Source organism: Rhinopithecus bieti, unplaced genomic scaffold (assembly GCF_001698545.2).
Source record: "Rhinopithecus bieti isolate Rb0 unplaced genomic scaffold, ASM169854v2 scaffold_15197, whole genome shotgun sequence".
NCBI lineage: Eukaryota > Metazoa > Chordata > Mammalia > Primates > Cercopithecidae > Rhinopithecus > Rhinopithecus bieti.
Window position 1 is genome coordinate 465,691 of NW_016808366.1, and position 18,850 is coordinate 484,540.

At 44.0% G+C, this 18,850-nt stretch overlaps 1 protein-coding gene across 1 annotated transcript in view; it reads right to left on the bottom strand.

The window, feature by feature from the left end:
• UQCC1 (ubiquinol-cytochrome c reductase complex assembly factor 1) overlaps window positions 1–18,850 on the bottom strand; it is a 107,604-nt gene that overhangs the window by 8,557 nt on the left and 80,197 nt on the right. Inside the window, exon 8 of the mRNA XM_017886635.1 lies at window positions 4,150–4,227. Coding sequence (XP_017742124.1) covers window positions 4,150–4,227 — 78 coding nt within the window. The remainder of the gene's footprint in view (window positions 1–4,149; window positions 4,228–18,850) is intronic.

The window sequence follows — 18,850 nt, forward strand, 5'->3', positions numbered from 1 at the left end:
AAAAAAAAAAAAAAAAAAAAAAAAAATTGGGAGGATTTGGAGAGCTGTGGATTTTTATTTATTATTATTATTATTATTTTTTTGAGATGGAGTCTCTCTCTGTTGCCCAGACTGGAGTGCAGTGGCGCGATCTCAGCTCACTGCAAGCTTTGCCTCCTGGGTTCACGCCATTCTCCTGCCTCAGCCTCCCGAGTAGCTGGGAATACAGGCGCCCACCACCACGCCTGGCTTTTTTTTTTTTTTTTTTTTTTTAGTAGAGACAGGGTTTCACCATGTTGGTCAGGCTGGTCTCGTGACTCTTGGCCTAGTGACCTACCCACCTCAGCCTCCCAAAGTGCTGGGATTACAGGCGTGAGCCACTGCGCCCAGCCAGCTGCAGATTATTCTAAGCAAGAGAAAATGTTCAAAACATTTACAGAGGGAGTACCTACAAGGTACGCCAGGTCCTGAACCAGGCCCTAAAGCCGACCAAGACTCAGCTACTGCCCTCAACCCCTCGTTTTAGGTAGAGTCTCAGTCAGACACAGCATGTCTATGGGGCAGTAAGGCAAACGGCCTAAGAGAGAGCACAAGAAATATAAAGGCAGATAGGGCACAGTTCACAGAAGGCCTGGAAGTTCAGGGAGTAATTTGGACCTAATGTCATAGGAAACAGGGAGGTACCCAGAGCGTCCAGTGAGGGGGAAGAATCCAAGCAAGATTCTAGGAAAAGGTTGCTGTCCAACAGCGCTGTCCAACAGAACTTTTTGTGACTATGGAACTGTTCTGTATCTGCACTGTCCAAGATAGTAGCCACATATAGTAACTGAGTATCTGAATTTTTCATTTTATTTAATTAATTTAAGTCAAAATAGTTGCATGTGTTTAGTATTGAATAGCTCTAGAACCTTGTGATTCCAAGTGTGGTCTGTGAAATGGCTGCACCCCGATCACCTGCAGCTGTTAGCAATGCAGAATCTCAGGCCCCACCCCACACTTGCTGAGTCAGAATCTGAATTGTACCTAGGTCCTCTAGGTGACTCATAGGCACATTAAAGTATAGGAAAAACTTCTAGAATTGCACATTAAAATCACCTGGGAACTTTTACAACTACAGATGTCCACCTCCACCAGTTAAATCAGAAGCTTTGGGGGATAAGACCCAGACACTGACATTTCTAAAAAGTGTCCCAGGTAATTAGTATATTTCCCCAAATTTCCTGCTCTTAAAAGTCACCTTGGAGTGACATATTGAACCACCAGGTAGCACTCCTACTGAATTGGAATCTTCAGAGAGGTGATAAAGATTTCAATTTTAAAAGCACTCCAGGTGACTCTTGTGGTCAGGCACAGGCACAGTTGGGTAAAATGGCTCTGCCAGAATGGACTGGATGGGGGACCGGGAACAAACAATTCAGTACATTTTTATTAATATTGATAAAAGGATCGACTGAGCCAACAGAGCCACCTGCAATAAAGACCATAAACAAAGGCTCATAGAGAGGTGTAGTTCTTCACTCCTAAGCCTCATCCTTTTCTGTATAGTAAGGCTTCTACAATTACAATTGGTCCTCTTTTATAATTGATATGTAGGCCGGATGTGGTGGCTTACACCTGTAATCCCAGCACTTTGGGAGGCCGAGGCAGGCGGATCACCTGAGGTCAGGAGTTCAAGACCAGCCTCAACATGGAGAAACCCCGTCTCTACTAAAAATACAAAATTAGCCGGGCGTGTTGGTGCATGCCTGTAATCCTAGCTACTCGGGAGGCTGAGGCAGGAGAATTGCTTGAACCTGAGAGGCAGAGGTTGCGGTGAGTCGAGATTGTGCCATTGCACTCCAGCCTGGGCAACAAGAGTGAAACTCTGTCTCAAAAAAAAAAAAAAAAAAAGATATGTACACTTGAGTAATAATTCTCAATTCCCATCCCATAACCACCAAAAGCTCATGTTAAGTTAATGATGTGTATAGTATGCAATCTAAATGCTTCCTTCTAATTCAGGATATGTAGTAGAACAGGAATCAGGAGACCCTATTTTAACTGGTCCTATGACCCTAACCAAATCATTTAACTGGATTTTTTTGGTAAGCTTGTCTCCTGGCTTTAATTATTATCTTCAGGCTGGTAACATTTCCTCCAATCTGAACTTCAGTTCCTTACTTTTGTCCTTTTGTGCATTTCTCACTCTGTGACTACCACATGCCAAGCACTATGTCAGGCCACATAAATGCAAACACAGTAGGCATTGCCACTACCCAAAAAGAAATCCCCACCCAGCCAAGGTGACAGATAATGTGAATATAGTAAGCACTGTGAGAGTGCAGGGAGGGTGGAATGAGCTGAGCCGCAGCAAGTTCAGGAACTGCTTCCCAGGAGGGGTCATGCTTGCATTAAATCTGGAGGTAACCATAAAATCAGTATAAAAGCATCTGGTTAGTTTAAAATATCAGGTGTTCATTACACCATTCTTTCTACATGCTTGAAATCTCCACAATAAATGCTGGGGAGAAAAAAGATGAGATAGATGAACCTCGAGGGCATTATGTTAAGTGAAATAAGCCAGTCACAAAAGGTCAAAAATTGTATGATTCTACTTACATGAATTATCTACAGTAGTCAAATTCACAGAGGCATAAAGTCAAATGAATGGTGGTTGCTAGGGGATATGAGGGAAAGAGGGAATAATTATTGTTCAATAGGGACACAGTGTCAGCTTGGAAGATGGAAAAGCTCTGGAGATGAATGGTGGTGATGGTGCAAAGCAATGGGAATGTACTTTATGCTACTAAACCATACAGTTAAAAATAGTTAACACTGTACATTTTATTATATGCATGTTTTACAATTTTTTTAAAAAGATGAGATAGATCCAAATGTCCTGATGTGGAAGGACACCCAAGATACACACTTCGGTGAAAAAAGCAAGTTGCAGAATTGTGTGTCTAGTGTAACTCCAGTTGCATAAAGAAGGAAAAGATAAAGGTGCTTGTCTATGCACAGACAACATTTGGAAGGACATCCAATAAACCAGGAATTAAGTTTTTGTCTGGAGCAGGATAGGAAATAGGTCTTCTCATTTCATGGTTTTTTTTTTTTTTTTTGAGACCAAGTCTCACTCTGTCACCCAGGCTGGAGTGCAGTGGCGCAATCTCAGCTCACTGCAGTCTCCACCTCCCAGGTTCAAGCGATTCTCGTGCCTCAGCCTCCCAAACAGGTGGGATGACAGGCGCATGCCACCATGTCCGGCTAATTTTTGTATTTTTAGTAGAGACGGGGTTTCATCACGTTGGTCAAGCTGATCTCAAACTCCTGACCTGAGGTGATCCATCTGCCACGGCCTCCCAAAGTGTTGGGATTACAGGCGTGAGCCACCGTGCCCAGCCAGGTCTTCTAATTTCTACTTCAACCATTTATGTACAGCTTTACAAACTTTTATTTTTATTTATTTATCTTTTTTTGAGACAGTCTCACTCTGTCACCCAGGCTGGAGTGCAGAGGCACGATCTCGGCTCACTGCAACCTCTGTCTCCCAGGTTCAAGCAATTAACCTGCCTCAGCCTCTGGAGTAGCTGGGATTATAGGCACCCACCACCATACCCGGCTAATTTTTGTATTTTTAGTAGAGATGGGGTTTCACCATGTTGGCCAGGCTGGTCTCAATCTCCTGACCTCAAGTGATTTGTCTGCCTCAGCCTCCCAAAGTGCTGGGAGCCACTGCGCCCGGCCAGTTTTACAAACTTTTAAAATGAGCATGTATTGCTTTCATAATTAAAGCAAAAAAAAAAAAAAAAAAAAAAAAAAGTGTATACTTTGCCTGGCAGACCACACTGTTTACATGAATGTCCTCCTCTCTCTGGGAGCACAAGGGGCTAAGACAGTGTCTCATTTGCCTCTGTCCCTCCATCCAGCACCCAGCAGTCACTCAACAAATGCCAGTTGAATGGTTTGACCATATTAAATACTGCCTTCTTTCCCAAACATGTGGCATGTTTCCCAAACATGCTGAGCATATTCATTCTCGCTGCCCAGTTGATGAATATGAAGAAATAAATACTACGCCATGGTGGTAGCCAGTAACAATGGTCCCTGCAGCTTCCCTCAGAGGCTCTCATCAAAAGCTTTTGCTGGGGGAGGCCACTGTTCTGCCTAAGCCTTGGTAAATGATCTTACCTCATCATATCCCAAGATCGCTGCATAGAAATGATTTGTCATGAGGATCATGTTCTTCTTCAGGATATAGGGATTAACCTACAGAAACACATGACAAAAACAAAAGTATGAAAGAAAGAATTAAAAAAAACCAAAAAGTATGATCTTTGACTCTTAGCTGTCACAGACTTTTAGTAGAACAGAGAGACAGCCACTAAGAAGTCAAGCTGCCAGTCCATTCTCAATTCCCTGACCTGTCAGGATTCTCCCCAATTTGCCAACTTCTTTTAGGTTTTGATCTCAAATTACACAAGTCAGCTTAATGAACTGAGCCCCAAACACATGTTGAGTTTTGTGCTAGATCCTATGAACCAAGTATAAGAAAAGGTTTCTTGATTGGAGGAGCTCAGTCCAATGTAGGAAAATAGGCATATAAAAAATAATTACACTGCAACATGTTGCCTCAAATCCTATTCCAAACATGCTGAGGGATAAATGGGTTTTAGTTTTACCTGCTTGAGGGAGCTGGTAAGTGCTCTCCAGGAGGTAACATTTAAGTGAACCTTGGAGGAGGAGGAGTTTGACAGAGGAGAGTGAGGGGGAGGAGGGAGAGAGAGCATTCTAGACAGAAGGAGGTGTGCAAAGGTGCAGAGGCTGGAAAGAAAATGACTGGCACAGGGAGGGTGTCAGGGAGGGTGAATGGGCAGGATCACAGGAAAGGTATGTTGAGACTAGGTTAGGAGACATCTTAAGGGTCACTCAAGAGTTTGTTGTGATGAAAAAACAAAGAGAAGGAAGTGGTCAGAGATGGGAAGAGGAGGGAGAGAGGCAGGACTGTGAGAAACATGCTGAGGAAAAAGGGGGGCCTCTGAGGCTATGGAAAGGAGGGAAGAACAAAGCAGGGGCAACTGTGAAGCAAGAAGAATGTTAAAGTTAAGAGATCATCTTGGGCCGGGCGCGGTGGCTCAAGCCTGTAATCCCAGCACTTTGGGAGGCCGAGACGGGCGGATCATGAGGTCAGGAGATCGAGACCATCCTGGCCAATACGGTGAAACCCCGTCTCTACTAAAAAATACAAAAAACTAGCCGGGCGAGGTGGCGGGCGCCTGTAGTCCCAGCTACTTGGGAGGCTGAGGCAGGAGAATGGCGTAAACCCGGGGGGCGGAGCTTGCAGTGAGCTGAGATCTGGCCACTGCACTCCAGCCTGGGCGACAGAGCAAGACTCCGTCTCAAAAAAACAAACAAACAAACAAACAAAAAAAAAGATCATCTTGGCTGGGTGGTGGTTCACACCTGTAATCCCAGCACTTTGGGAGGCCAAGGCAGGCAGATTGCTTGAGCCCAGGAGTTCAAGACCAGCCTGGGCAACATGGTGAAACCCCATCCCTACAAAAAAATACAAAAATTAGTCTGGTATAGTGGTGCATGCCTGTAGTCCCAGCTACTTGGGAGGCTGAGGTGAATCACTTGAGCCTGGGAGGCCGAGGCTGCAGTGAGCCAAGATCACGCCACTGCACTCCAGTCTGGGCAACAGAAATGAGAGTCTGTCTCAAGCAAACAAACAAAAACTCAGAGACTGTTTTAGAAATGCAATTCTGGTGAGATGGTTGAGAGTCCGGTAGAACTCCTCTCTCCTCTCAGGGAACAGCCTGGCCTGGAGGATCTTTAGGGCCCAGAGTGAAGTTCGCTGAATGCCTTCAATAGGGAACAACTCTGACCTCCAGACAGTAACATGCTGTAAGGCAGGGTCCACGTTTTATTCCTTTTCAGGATCCCAGCAGAAAGCCAGTGCAATGTAGAGCACAGAGTAAGGACTCACTGACTATCTGAACTGATGGTTTTGGAAACAGCCGAAAGGCATTTGGAACTTTATATGAAGAACAAGATTTGTGCTTAACAACTCTGATGGTGACCATGCCCACGGTCATCTCATTTACCAAGTACCTGTCATGGGCCCAGAGCTTTATGGACACTATCTCCTCTAATCGTCACCAGAACTCAGAGGTAGATGTGTTACAGTCACTCAGACTATAAGTGACTGTGTGAGAGACTCAGCCGGGTGAAGTGATGCCTTGTGTCGCAGAGCAAATGCATGATAAAGCTGAGATCAGCATCCAGGTCAGTCTGAATCCAGAGTCCACGCTCCTTTCAGTCTGCCAGGGTTCTGCTTCTGGGAGGATAATTTTACTTTGGGTCACAAATCAAAGAGTGAGTGATTTTATCCTGTGGCTCATAACTAGTCGGAAGAAATGCAGAAAGGGTGATCTGGATTTAGACTCAGAAAACCTGGGTTCAAGTGATAGTTTTGCTATGTACACAGGATGTTATCTTAAGCAAGTCAACCGGAGACCATTTCTTTTTTTTTTTTTTTTGAGACAGAGTCTCGCTCTGTTGGCCGGCCAAGCTGGAGTACAGTGGCATGATCTCAGCTCACTACTACCTCTGCCTCCCAGGTTCAAGCGATTCTCAATTCTCCTACCTCAGCCTCCTGAGTAGCTGGGATTACAGGCACCCGCCACCATGCCTGGCTAATTTTTTTGTATTTTTAGTAGAGATGGGGTTTCACCATGTTGGCCAGGCTGGTCTTGAACTCCTGACCTCAGGCGATCAGCCTGCCTCAACCTCCCAAAGTGCTGGGATTATAGGCATGAGCCACTGCACCTGGCCCCTTTTCTTTTAAATGCCCTACACACAGGGCTGTTTGGAAGAGCACGTGAGTTAGCATGCATTCATTCATTCATTTAATAATGTGTGTATGCTGAAAGCCTTGGTAAACTGCAGAATGCTCTGCAAATGTAAGGAATTATAAGTAATAACTTCTGATTTGTTTACGTAAAACCAAAACCAGTTCCAATGCTTTACAGTCATGGATAATTTTCAAAAATGAAAGGATTGTGAAGCTCAAGGCTGGAAAATGTATACTGGATGTAAGCAGGAGTGCAAACCATGACCTATCCCACACACCTTCAACCAGGGCCACATTAGCCATCCATCCTTGGTATTCTCACAGCTCTCTGGGCATACTTTCTCCCCTGGGTACACACACAGTTTGGAGCTGCTTATGCACCTGTCTCTCCCACTAGTCTGGGAGCTACTCAAGGGTCATAGGAACCATGTCTGATTAATCTCAGCACCCCCATCATCTGGTCCAGAGCCTAACCCAGAGCAGGGGCTAAGACAGGCTTGCTGGAAACTGAATTTTGACAAGGGCCTGTGTACTACGCCATGCATAGCATATTCTACCCAACTAGTTTTCTGGGGGGTTTTCTTCTTCTTCTTTCTTTCCCCCTGCTGAATACCTTCCGTGTTTCTGGAATTTCAGAAACATATACTGCCAGACTTCTACTGTCCCATCTGCCAGAAAGGGCTGGGGTAAAGGGAAGAGTCAAGAAACAGGCCAGAGCTAGAGTTCGTTCCTTCTGTCATGTGAGGATGAGACTACAACTCAGACCTCCTGATACCCACACTTGGAGGCTTTCCCTACTCCCACGTGAGTTGTTCTCCTGTGTTAGGAATAATCGCAGCAATATCATAATAATATAACGGACAATATCAGAGGTATCAAAGAGTAAGGCAGGAGCATCTCTCAGAGGAAAACATTCAATGAACCTGCCTAGCAGAGCTAGTTTATGTCATGTATCACACCATTAAGCTCTGGAGCAGGAAGGGCCCTCAGAGATTACCTAGCTCAATACCCTTGAGGAAAGGGTGAACTGAAACCCAGAAAGAAGAGACTTATTCAAGGTCACACATCATAGTGTCAGAGCCAGGATTAGAACCTGATTTCTGGGTGAGTGCTTTTCCTACTTTACCATCTGCAGGGTATTTCCAGAGATCACCGACACATTCATCTGCAAACCTCAGTTCTTGCTTTCCAGCAAGGCCCACATACATACAAACACATTTTCTCCTCTTGGGATACACCTGCATTCTGGTTGGCTACTGCCCAGGAAAAACAGAGCGCAAGACTAGAGTTCCTTACTAGCAAGGCTCCTTGACCTTCTGGTCCTATATTCTAACTCCAGTGACCTGTAAGCTGCCTCTCCCTTCACCTCTAGCTGAGACAATGGCAAGCTGCCACAGCTAGAAATGCTTTTCAGAAATCATCACCCAGGCTGGATTAGATCATGAAAAGGGCCCTTCCTGGAAGAGGGTGAAAGTGCAATCAGTACAGACACATGATCTGCAGGGCAACAGGTGAGGGCAAGTGACAGCAGCTTCCTCAACTACCAGACTCACTTGGCGGGGCCCTTCTAGCTAGTCCAGCAGCCAAGGGGAGCGGGGTATTCACTCTGGTGAATCCCTGTTGGATTTTAGTCCCTCATTTAAGTTTTTGGTTGCTGGTGTGCAGGTTCCCCGCCTCTCCACTGCCAGATCATACTATATGGAGCGCTCTGCCCATGACTACACAGCTGTACCCAGCAGAAGAGAAACTCCTCCCAGATAGTGTTGGGCCGTTCTCTTATTAAACTCATCCTTTCCATAATGCTTTGCTTTTTATAAAAACCCATACATACAACGCCACAAGGAAAAGGTTCCTTTTATATCAGTTACTCATATTTTCCCATTTATTTAAGCCATTAAAATTCATGCAGATATTTTATAAGCCATCAGGATTCAGTGACTGCTATTACTGAATGTTTAATAATAAACTAAACAGAAGAAATCAGAGGGTTAAATGATGACCGCAGTTCCTGTAATGACTTAATTAAATTTTTATTGAGTACATAAACTATGATGTCACTTCTAGCCAACCATGGGCCTGCTTTCCCAACATGTCACAGGGAGGGAGCACTCAATAGGAGGCTCGGCTAAATGAGCAGCAGGTCTCAGCTGAAATGGGGAAGGGAGTAAGGCTCATGTAACACACTCAATAAATTATCCGTTCATTTTTAAACAAAGTCCATGAGTTATAATATATTTGCCATGCACTTTTATGACATAATAAAATGTTACCTTAAGGATTACTTAACACATACTACAAATGTTATAGCAGAGGCAGGCACAAGGGGCAAAGAAAACAAACACAAGCAGGCCAGGGACAGGTCCTGGAGTTTATGTCCCAGGGGAAACAGCATAGTATATTAAAAAGGGAATGCAAAAAAAAAGGAGGGGATGCAAGAGTTCAGGGTTACTAATCAGCAGATTAATGAATGAGACAACGAACAGGGAACACAAGTAAGGCAATAATGAATCTTGCAGGGCACATGTTTAATTAAAGTAGCATTCTCAAGGAGGAATATTAGCTTTAAAGAGATGCCAGTTCATTCGAGGCCAATTCGCTGCTCTCTTTCCTCTTTTCACTGTTGCTGCTCTTAAAGATATTTATGTGACTGCTTAACAGAGGAACCAGACTATGTGGATATAGGGACTGACGGGAGATCAAGTTTTAACTCCTCCGTGAACTCTACAAGGCTTCTAGTGATCTGCTCTTGGCCATTGTTTCTGCCTCCCCTCCTCTTGCCTCCCTACTTTACCTCACCCTGCAGTCAGTAAAGTATGTGCACAGATACATCATGCTCTTGTCTATTTCTTAGTCACACTGCTGCCAGGAATCCTTCTCTTCTTTATCCACTGATGGAAGGGATGCTAACTCCTTATCCTCTAAGACTTAGCACACATATTATTTTCTCTACTAAGTCTGCCCTCATCACCAGTCTACAGGTGCCCCAAAGTGATTCAAGTCTGGTGACAGATCCCATCATTCATTATTTACCAAGTGCCAATAACTGTGTTACAACTTTACACATTAGCCACTTAAACCTTCCCAAGGACTCTAAGAGACAGGAACTGTTACTGTCTCTGCTTTAGAGAAGAGGAATCTAATGTTTGGGAAAGTTAAAGCTAGACAGCTAGGAAATAGTGAGGTCAAGATAAGAATACAGAGCAATCCAACTCCAGCGCCTAACTGTGTTGGAACAGACACCGGAATGAATGTAGCTGCCCCTTCCTGTGCCCCATAGCTCAGGTTATCTGCAGAGGCAGAACTAAGAAATGCCAATGTGGTCTTGGGTAAACACACCTCAGAGATTCCAGTTCCAGTGGCAGCTAGAGACAGCCACCAGATGGGTCATCAGTGGCCAGTTACTAATACATCTGATACTCCTAGTATAGCCAAGCTCCACTCCTGGGAAAACCTGAGGTTGGGAGTGGGTGTAATTATGGTGGGGGGATGGGAAAATAGAAGAAAGTTGGCATGGAAAACACTGATAAGCACAAAGGTGAGAATAAGCTTTAAGGTTACTGGCTTGGAGCAAAGTTGCTAACAGCAGCAGACTAAGAATTTGCTGGAATGAATGAATGACAAAGGACAGCCAGAGTTGCTGGCTGAAGCCTAAGGACTATATCAAATTCATCATAAGGCAACAATGCAACACAAGATTGTAGGTCATGTTTTAGCTGTGCTGTAGTACCCATGCTTTGCAGTGCCAATGCCATGTTCTACAGTCATTGTGTGGCAACAGGCTGATGTGTACTGAACATCAGCTAGCCTATTTAAAGTTCAGGTTAGAAATTAGCCCACTAGGCCGGGCGCAGTGGCTCAAGCCTGTAATCCCAGCACTTTGGGAGGCCGAGACGGGTGGATCACGAGGTCAGGAGATCCAGACCATCCTGGTCTACACGGTGAAACCCCGTCTCTACTAAAAAATACAAAAAAAAAAAAAAAAAAAAAAAAAAGAAGCCCACTGTGGAATATTTTATGAGATACTTAGAAACAGAGTAAGAGTAGATAGACAAGAGAGACGGGGACATGGAGAGACCAAACAAAAAAGTCTACCTGTTACTCACATGCATTATGACTGAAAGACCTATTGAGGGTCTTTTAGCAATGATGACAAAATACAAACAAAACTCTGTGTATGCACGCACACACACACGCATATCGGGCAGTTCCAGAGAAAATTGTTAATACCAAGAATAAAAAGAAAAATATTTCAAATGAAAGACAATTTCTTTCTCTCTTTTATAAAATAATGTGAACATTTAAATATAGTATGTTCCCGTTGCAATGAAAGGCCAACCTAAACTCAGCATGAGGAGATCCATTTTAAAATCCATTTTAAACATTTCAAACTTTTAAGGTACAAGGGAAGTTTGCTATATGATGACATGCTTTTTAAAAATATTCCCTTCTGCCGGGCGCGGTGGCTCAAGCCTGTAATCCCAGCACTTTGGGAGGCCGAGACGGGCGGATCACGAGGTCAGGAGATCGAGACCATCCTGGCTAATACGGTGAAACCCCGTCTCTACTAAAAAATACAAAAAACTAGCCGGGCGACGAGGCGGGCGCCTGTAGTCCCAGCTACTCGGGAGGCTGAGACAGGAGAATGGCGTGAACCCAGGAGGCGGAGCTTGCAGTGAGCTGAGAGCCGGCCACTGCACTCCAGCCTGGGAGGCAGAGCAAGACTCCGTCTCAAAAAAAAAAAAATTCCCTTCTTGGCTGGGCAAAGTGGCTTACATGTATAATCCCCATGCTTTGCGAGGCCAAAGCAGGTGGATCACTTGAGGCCAGGAGTTCAAGACCAGCCTGGACAACAAAGTGAGGTCCTGTCTCTACAACACAGTAATAATAATACAAATCCCTTTCTTATTTATTTTGAAGATTCCTGTTTTGCTGCTTGGGATCTACATGTTCAAGACTGCGTAGCCTGATAATGTCCTGAAAAACAAGGGATATGGTTGGCAGACAGAATTGCAGAACCAGTAGCCCTAATTTCTATATAGTCACGGAGTACAACAGTCCTTCCCTAAGGCTTGGAAAATAGCCAAGAGAGAAAAGATGTATGTCCTCAGAAATTCTAGTCATTTGTCCAGCTGAGAAAACATGCGAACACATAATATTAAGTCTACAATCATCTTCAGAAGGAGCTGATGAGGTACATTAAGGTTCTGAGATGATCAAACTACCATGGCTATTTAATTTTCTTCTCTTTAGGGCATTTGAATAAGGGGAATATTACAGCTATAAGCTACTTTGGTTTCTGGAAGCTTTTTATAGTATACCACATGACAAGTCTCAGGCATACTCATTAGAGAAGCCAACACCTGGCTTGAAAGAGTCGCAGTTTTAACAACAGCACTGATGGTGTGGAGTCCTAAAGGAAATAATCCTGGGGACTATCTAAAATCCGTACTGATAATAATGATGGCAGTGATGGTGGTAACAACGATTACACAATGCATTTGATAATATTTTCCTTTTATGATCTTATTTTTGCCTCACAACCACAACCCTGCCCTCAAGGAGCTCACAGCCAAACCGCTATTGTTGTCCTGACTCTATCAACAAGGAAACAGAAGCTCAAAAATGTTAAGTGGCCAGGCACGGTGGCTCATGCCTGTAATCTCAGCACTTTGGGAGGCTGAAGCAGGCAGATAACCTGAGGTCAGGAGTTCGAGACCAGCCTGGTCAACATAGTGAAACCCCATCTCTACTAAAATACAAAAACATAGCCGGGCATGGTGACGCGCACCTGTAGTCCCAGCTACTCAGGAGGCTGAGGCAGGGGAATCACTGAACCCGAGAGGCAGAAGTTGCAGTGAGTTGAGATTATGCCACTGCACTCCAGCCTGGCAACTGAGCAAGACTCTGTCTCAAAAAAAGGAAAAAGAAAAAAAAATATTAAGTGACTTGCAGTCAGATCACATCCTGCTTGTAAGTGACAGTGCTGGGACTTTTAACTCAGATGGCCAGTCTCTAAATCTACTGTCTAAGCTATCACACCTTTCTGCTTCTGATGAGTCATATGAGAAACGTAAGAACTACACAAGCACAAAGCTAAAATTGCTCATTTCTGCACTTTGGAAAGCAAGAGTAAAACAGACTCTTTTAAATTTAGAAAACTGTCCTTAAAAGAAGATGAGATTCGACAAGGTCAAATGCACAGTATTATGTCTATGTTAAAATAAAAAAATAACAGGATGAAGCAAGGGTCTGGCCAAGTAGACGTAATAGCATACCAGAGCAAATTTCCCTCATGAACAGATAAATCAGAAATATGAAAAGGTAATTATTATTACCTATATTAAAGGAAAAGCCATATGCAAAGGTCAAAAAGTTTTCTTTCCTCATTTATTTTAATAGTCAAAAGTCTTTGTCTTAGCAACCATACTTAAGAATGAACATGGAGAAACCAGAGAGGTTTCAAGGAAGAATGTCAGATATATATGGTTACAATGGGTTGGCACTGGTCACAGGCCAGGGCGTTCAAGATTCTATGGCTAACAGAAACACCCAGAGGCTATTCCATGGATTGGTTAGGTTGCCTCCATCATCTGCCTCAATGGATCAGGAGATCTTAGAAGTACTCCAACACTGAGGTCTCTATCTCTTTCTGCATTTCTTCCTTATGTTTAGGACCTACTCTTCCCCAGTTCCATGAGTTGGCGGCTGTTGATCCTAGAATGCTGTCCCCTCATCGCAGAGATGGACACATAGCTGAAGCTGCTAATCAGACTCTTGCTTCTGAGAGTAGAAAAAAACAAATATGAAAGGAAGCTAAAGTTGGATCACCCTTGGCAGGACACCATGGCTCATGCCTGTAATCCTAGCACTTTGGGAGGCCATGGCGGGAGGACTGCTTGAGGCCAAGAATTAAAGACCAACCTGGCCAACACAGCAAGACCTCACCTCTAAAAAATAATAAATAAAACAGTAAAACTGGGTCACCCTAAAGAGACTATACATAAGTTCCTATTGCTAAGATCACTTAGCTACCCTGTATCTTTCCTTCCTGAGTCCTGTTATTAAACTCTCCATTCTGTGAACCTTCCAATAAATACTTTGCTTGCTTAAATTAGCTAAAGTCAGCCTCCCGAGTAGCTGGGATTACAGGCACGCACCACCACACCCAGCAAATTTTTTTTTTTTTTTGAGATGGAGTCTCACACTCTTGCCCAGGCTGGAGTGCAGTGGCCGGATCTCGGCTCACTGCAAGCTCCGCCTCCCCGGTTCATGCCATTCTCCTGCCTCAGCCTCCCGAGTAGCTGGGAACATAGGCGCCCGCCTCCACGCCCGGCTAATTTTTTGTATTTTTAGTAGAGACGGGGTTTCACTGTGTTAGCCAGGATGGTCTCAATCTCCCGACCTTGTGATCCGCCTGCTGGCCTCCCAAAGTGCTGGGATTACAGGCGTGAGCCACCACGCCTGGTCGAGCAAGATAATTCCATTTACACCCACTAGGATGGCTATAATTTAAAAAGAAAAGAAAAATAAGTATTGCCAAGGATGTAGAAAAACTGAAACGCTCATGCATTGCTGAAGAAAATGTAAAATGGTACAGTCACTGTGGAAAACAGTTTGGTGGTTTCTCAAAAGGCTGAACATAGAACTACTGTATGGCCCAGCAATCCCACTCCTAACTATATGTCCAAAAGAACTGAAAGCAGGAATTGAAACCAATATATTTGTACACCAATTTTCAGAGTAGTATTATTTATGACAGCCAAAAGGTGGAAACAACCCGAGTATCCAATGACAGAGAGAAACAAAACGTGGTACACACATACCAAGGGATATGATTCAGTCATAAAAAGGCATGAAATTTTGAGATATGCTATAACATGGATGGACCTTAAAAATGCACTCATAAATGCATTATGCTTAATGAAATAAGTCAGACACGGGAGGACAAATGTATAATTTGATTCATATGAGGTACTTAGGCACCTTCAGAGACAGAAAGTAGAATAGTCTACCTGGGGCTGATGGGAGGAAGAAAGGGAAAATTATTATTTAATGGGCACAGAGTTTTTGTTGGGGATAATGAAAACGTTTTGGGTACAGATGATTGTTACAAAACACTGCGAATGTACTTAATGCCACTGAATCAAGCATTTATGAATGGTCAAAATGATAAATATTATGTATATTTTACCACAATAAAGGAAATCTCAGTTATAAACAGTTCTTCTCAGACAGTCATTTCAATCTGTGACTTAACCATGTGTGTATTAAAGCCTCTCTTAGGACACTTATCCATTCAGCACAGTGGTATCATGAGCTAACTGATGTTCCTCACCAGATTATAAACTGTCTTGGTACAGAACTCTACATTGCATTGTACATGATTGATAAGCACGTATTGAGTACCTGCTGTATTCTACTGTGATATATGCTGGAGGTAAAAAAACAATAAAACACAGTACTTGTCCTCAAGAAGTTTATAATCTCATGTGGAAGACACACCTAGCACGTTGTATATAAAAAATAGCAATGGTATAGGGACTGAAAGGCTTGAGAGAAGAGGCAACATTTATTATAGTGGGTATTAAAGGGTGAACAGGTATGTTCAGACAGAAAGAATGGTATGTATAAAGGCACAGGGAGGTGAATAAGTACAGTATTTTCAGAGGAAAGTTTGTAAAACACACACACCCACACACACACACACACACACACACACAAAACCACAGAAGCGCTCATGGTGGCAAGAATCAGAAGGTGGAGCTGGAAGGGCAATTTTTGTGAGATTGTAAATGGCCCTGAACGCCACATGAAGGAAAGAACAAGGAAGGGGTCTAAGCACAGGGAAATTGCATGGACAGATTTATTTTCAAAAAGTAACCCTAGAAGTACAGATCACAAAGTTGGGGGAAGGTCCAGAGGCAGGCAAACCAGAGGAGACTGCTACAATGGTCTAGGTGAGAGTCCTTAAGGAACTGAAACAATGTTGACAACAGGAACAAAGACGAAGGCATGCTTTCGAGAGAAATGACTACAGCCAGAGCAATGAGATTTGATTATCGAGTAGATGAGGAGGAGGAAAGGGGAGGCCATGACTTACACGTAATCAGACTTCACTGAAGAAAGCGGAGAGAACAGAAAGATGAAGACAGAAGGCAAGTTCTATGCATCATATACTGATGACTTTCTGACCCTGGCAGCGCCAAGTGTAGACAACCAGTCTTGTATGATTTTAGCAATCGCCATGCCCTTCATGTCTCCTATGTTGTGGTAATGGAAAATCTTACTTGGATAAGATGTAATATGAGCAAGATGTGTATTTAGTTTGAGCCCGGCAGGCGTCTCCAGTGGAGCACAGGCATAACACACCAGGGCCTAGGAGCCTGAGCCCCTTTTCCAGTGATTTGTTCACTACATGTAGGTCGGTATCATTCCTCCCGGCCCTCTGCATTCTGACTGCAGCCATGAGGTCTGATTACGGTCAGCAAGAAGATGCTGACACACTCAGGTTTCCAGAGACACTTGGAGGCTGCTAATTGCACCGTGAGCCTCATGACTACATTTATGAGGGCAGAAAAGCTGCAGGCACTACTTGGCTTTTTTAATGATTTTCTATTAAATTTAGGCAGACAGGGTATAGTGGAAAACTACAGGATGTTTGTTCCCCATCACTATCAACCACATCAACTGCACAGACACAAAAGGCAAACAGATGAATATAGATCAACAAGTTAGTCAGTTCTCTGTTAATAGAGCTGAGCCACTGTCACTTGTCATGGATGCTGAGGCTCTGAACAACCTAGAGGATCTAAAGGCAACACTGAGATCACTGACCCGAGTCCTTTCCCAGTGATCCCAAAATAGATATCATATTGACCAGATAGCAACATTTTCTCAGAGGACCCAAAATTTAGCCCCTTACTGATCTTGAGGTTCCTGACCCTTCATCCAACAGCCCTGCCTTCTTCTCCACAGCAATGAAGAGTGAAAGGGGCGGGGCCACCCTAATGAACCGAATCACAGGAGTTAACTGGTAACTCCACCTGGGCACAATGGGTCAAATCAAAGTCTAAAGCCCAAAACAGTAAAGCAGACATTTACATTGTTTTACACAGGTCACAGAATGTTTGTCTTTCACTGCTGTGTCCTAACTGCTCACTGCTCAGAGCTGTACAATTGCCAAAATACTGACCCAATGGTAATCTGAGAAAGAGGCTGTTCCCTGCTGAAGACATGAGGAAGCAAAGGCTCAGAAAGGTCAAGTGACTCACCCAATTATCACTTGGCTAATAAATGGTCAAGAGGTTCACAGAGACAAGGTCTTCTGGCTCCTAGTCCAAGTTTGTTTGTTTGTTTTAAGGCTCAAACAGAATTGCCACTCAGCAGATAGCTTATACATTCCTGTAGAAGCATCCCAGGAATGGCTGAGTCCGGATCCCAGGTAGAAGCCATATGATCATTCTTACTTAAGTAGTGAGGTGGTGAAGGTTGAGGCCAGAAGTGAGGTTCAGATATCCCTTAAAATGGAACTGACACAGCCGGGTGCGGTGGCTCATGCCTGTAATTCTACCACTTCGGGAGGTTCAGGTGGGCAGATCACCTGAGGTCAGGAGTTTGAGACCAGCCTGGCCAACATGGTGAAACCCCGTCTTTACTAAAAATACAAAAATTAGCTGGGCATGGTGGTGTATGCCTGTAGTCCCAGCTACTAAGTAGGCTGAGGCAGAAGAATTACTTGAACTGGGAGGCAAAGATTGCAGTGAGCCAAGGTTGTGCCACTGCAATCCAGCCTGGGAAACAGAACAAGACCTTGTCTCATAAAAAAAGGAAAAAAACAAAAAACAAAACAAAACAAAAAAACCATGGAACTGACATGGCCTGTGAATTCTGAGTGACCCCATCTCTTTTTTTTTTTTTTTTTTTAGACGGAGTCATAGTCTGTTTCGCCCAGGCTGGCAGTGCAGTGGCCGAATCTCAGCCTCACTGCAAGCTTCCGCCTCCCGGGTTCACCCATTCTCCTGCCTCAGCCCCCTTTTCCCCCCGAGTAGCTGGGACTACAGGCGCCCGCCACCTCGCCTGGCTAGTTTCTTGTGTTTTTTTTAGTAGAGACGGGTTTCACCGGTTAGCCAGGATGTCTGATCTCCTGACCTCGGACCAACCTGTCCCGGCCTCCAAAGTGCTGGGATTACAGGCTTGAGCCACCGCGCCCGGCCGAGTGACCCCATCCTTATAGTCTTTTGTCCTCTTTTCTCAGTAAAATGTTCTTAGAAACGTATTTTATCCAAAGGAAAGAGACAAACTCAGAATGCTGTATGTTAACGAGATGCTGTCTTTGGTGTTCTGTATTTAAGTCCCAACTCAGGCCTAGGAAATGCACTGAATCTAAGTAAATTTTGGGCCCCAACAGCCCTGTTTCCCCACCTTGTGAGTCTGCAAGATTAATCACTCTGAGCTTCAGTTTTTCCGTCACAACTATGCAAAACTGCCCTTCCTTTTCCCTTTTTTATATTAACAGATGAAAATGCTTAACAGTAAGTAAATTAGTGGCAAACATCTATTTCGCTCTCAGGCATTGTTTAAAGAACCTCACATGTGATAACTCATTTATCCCTCACAATGCTACAAGTGATGTAAGGTGGGTATTATGGTTATCTCTATTTTATGGAGAGAAAACTGAGGCACAGAAAGGAAATAGGCAGAGACCTTGCCCAAGGTCACATGGCTAGGGCGGGATTTAAGTCCAAACTGGCTTCAGTATGTGAGTATTCTCAGCTACTCTGTGATACTGCATTGGAAAGAAGGTTATAAACTCAACCCGATCCCCCACATGGAGATGAGGGCCTGGAAGCCTCTGAAGCTTCCCTCGGGACCTCGGGGTTTACCTACTCTCCTGCCTCATCCTCCCATCATACTCAGCCCTGCCTGGGATAACTCCTGGAAGAAGTCTGCAGTGAACACAAAACAAAAAAGCAAGTGAACTTATATCTTTCTTGTTCGTCTGTTTTGTGTGGAAGTGAACCCAGGAAAGATTCAACT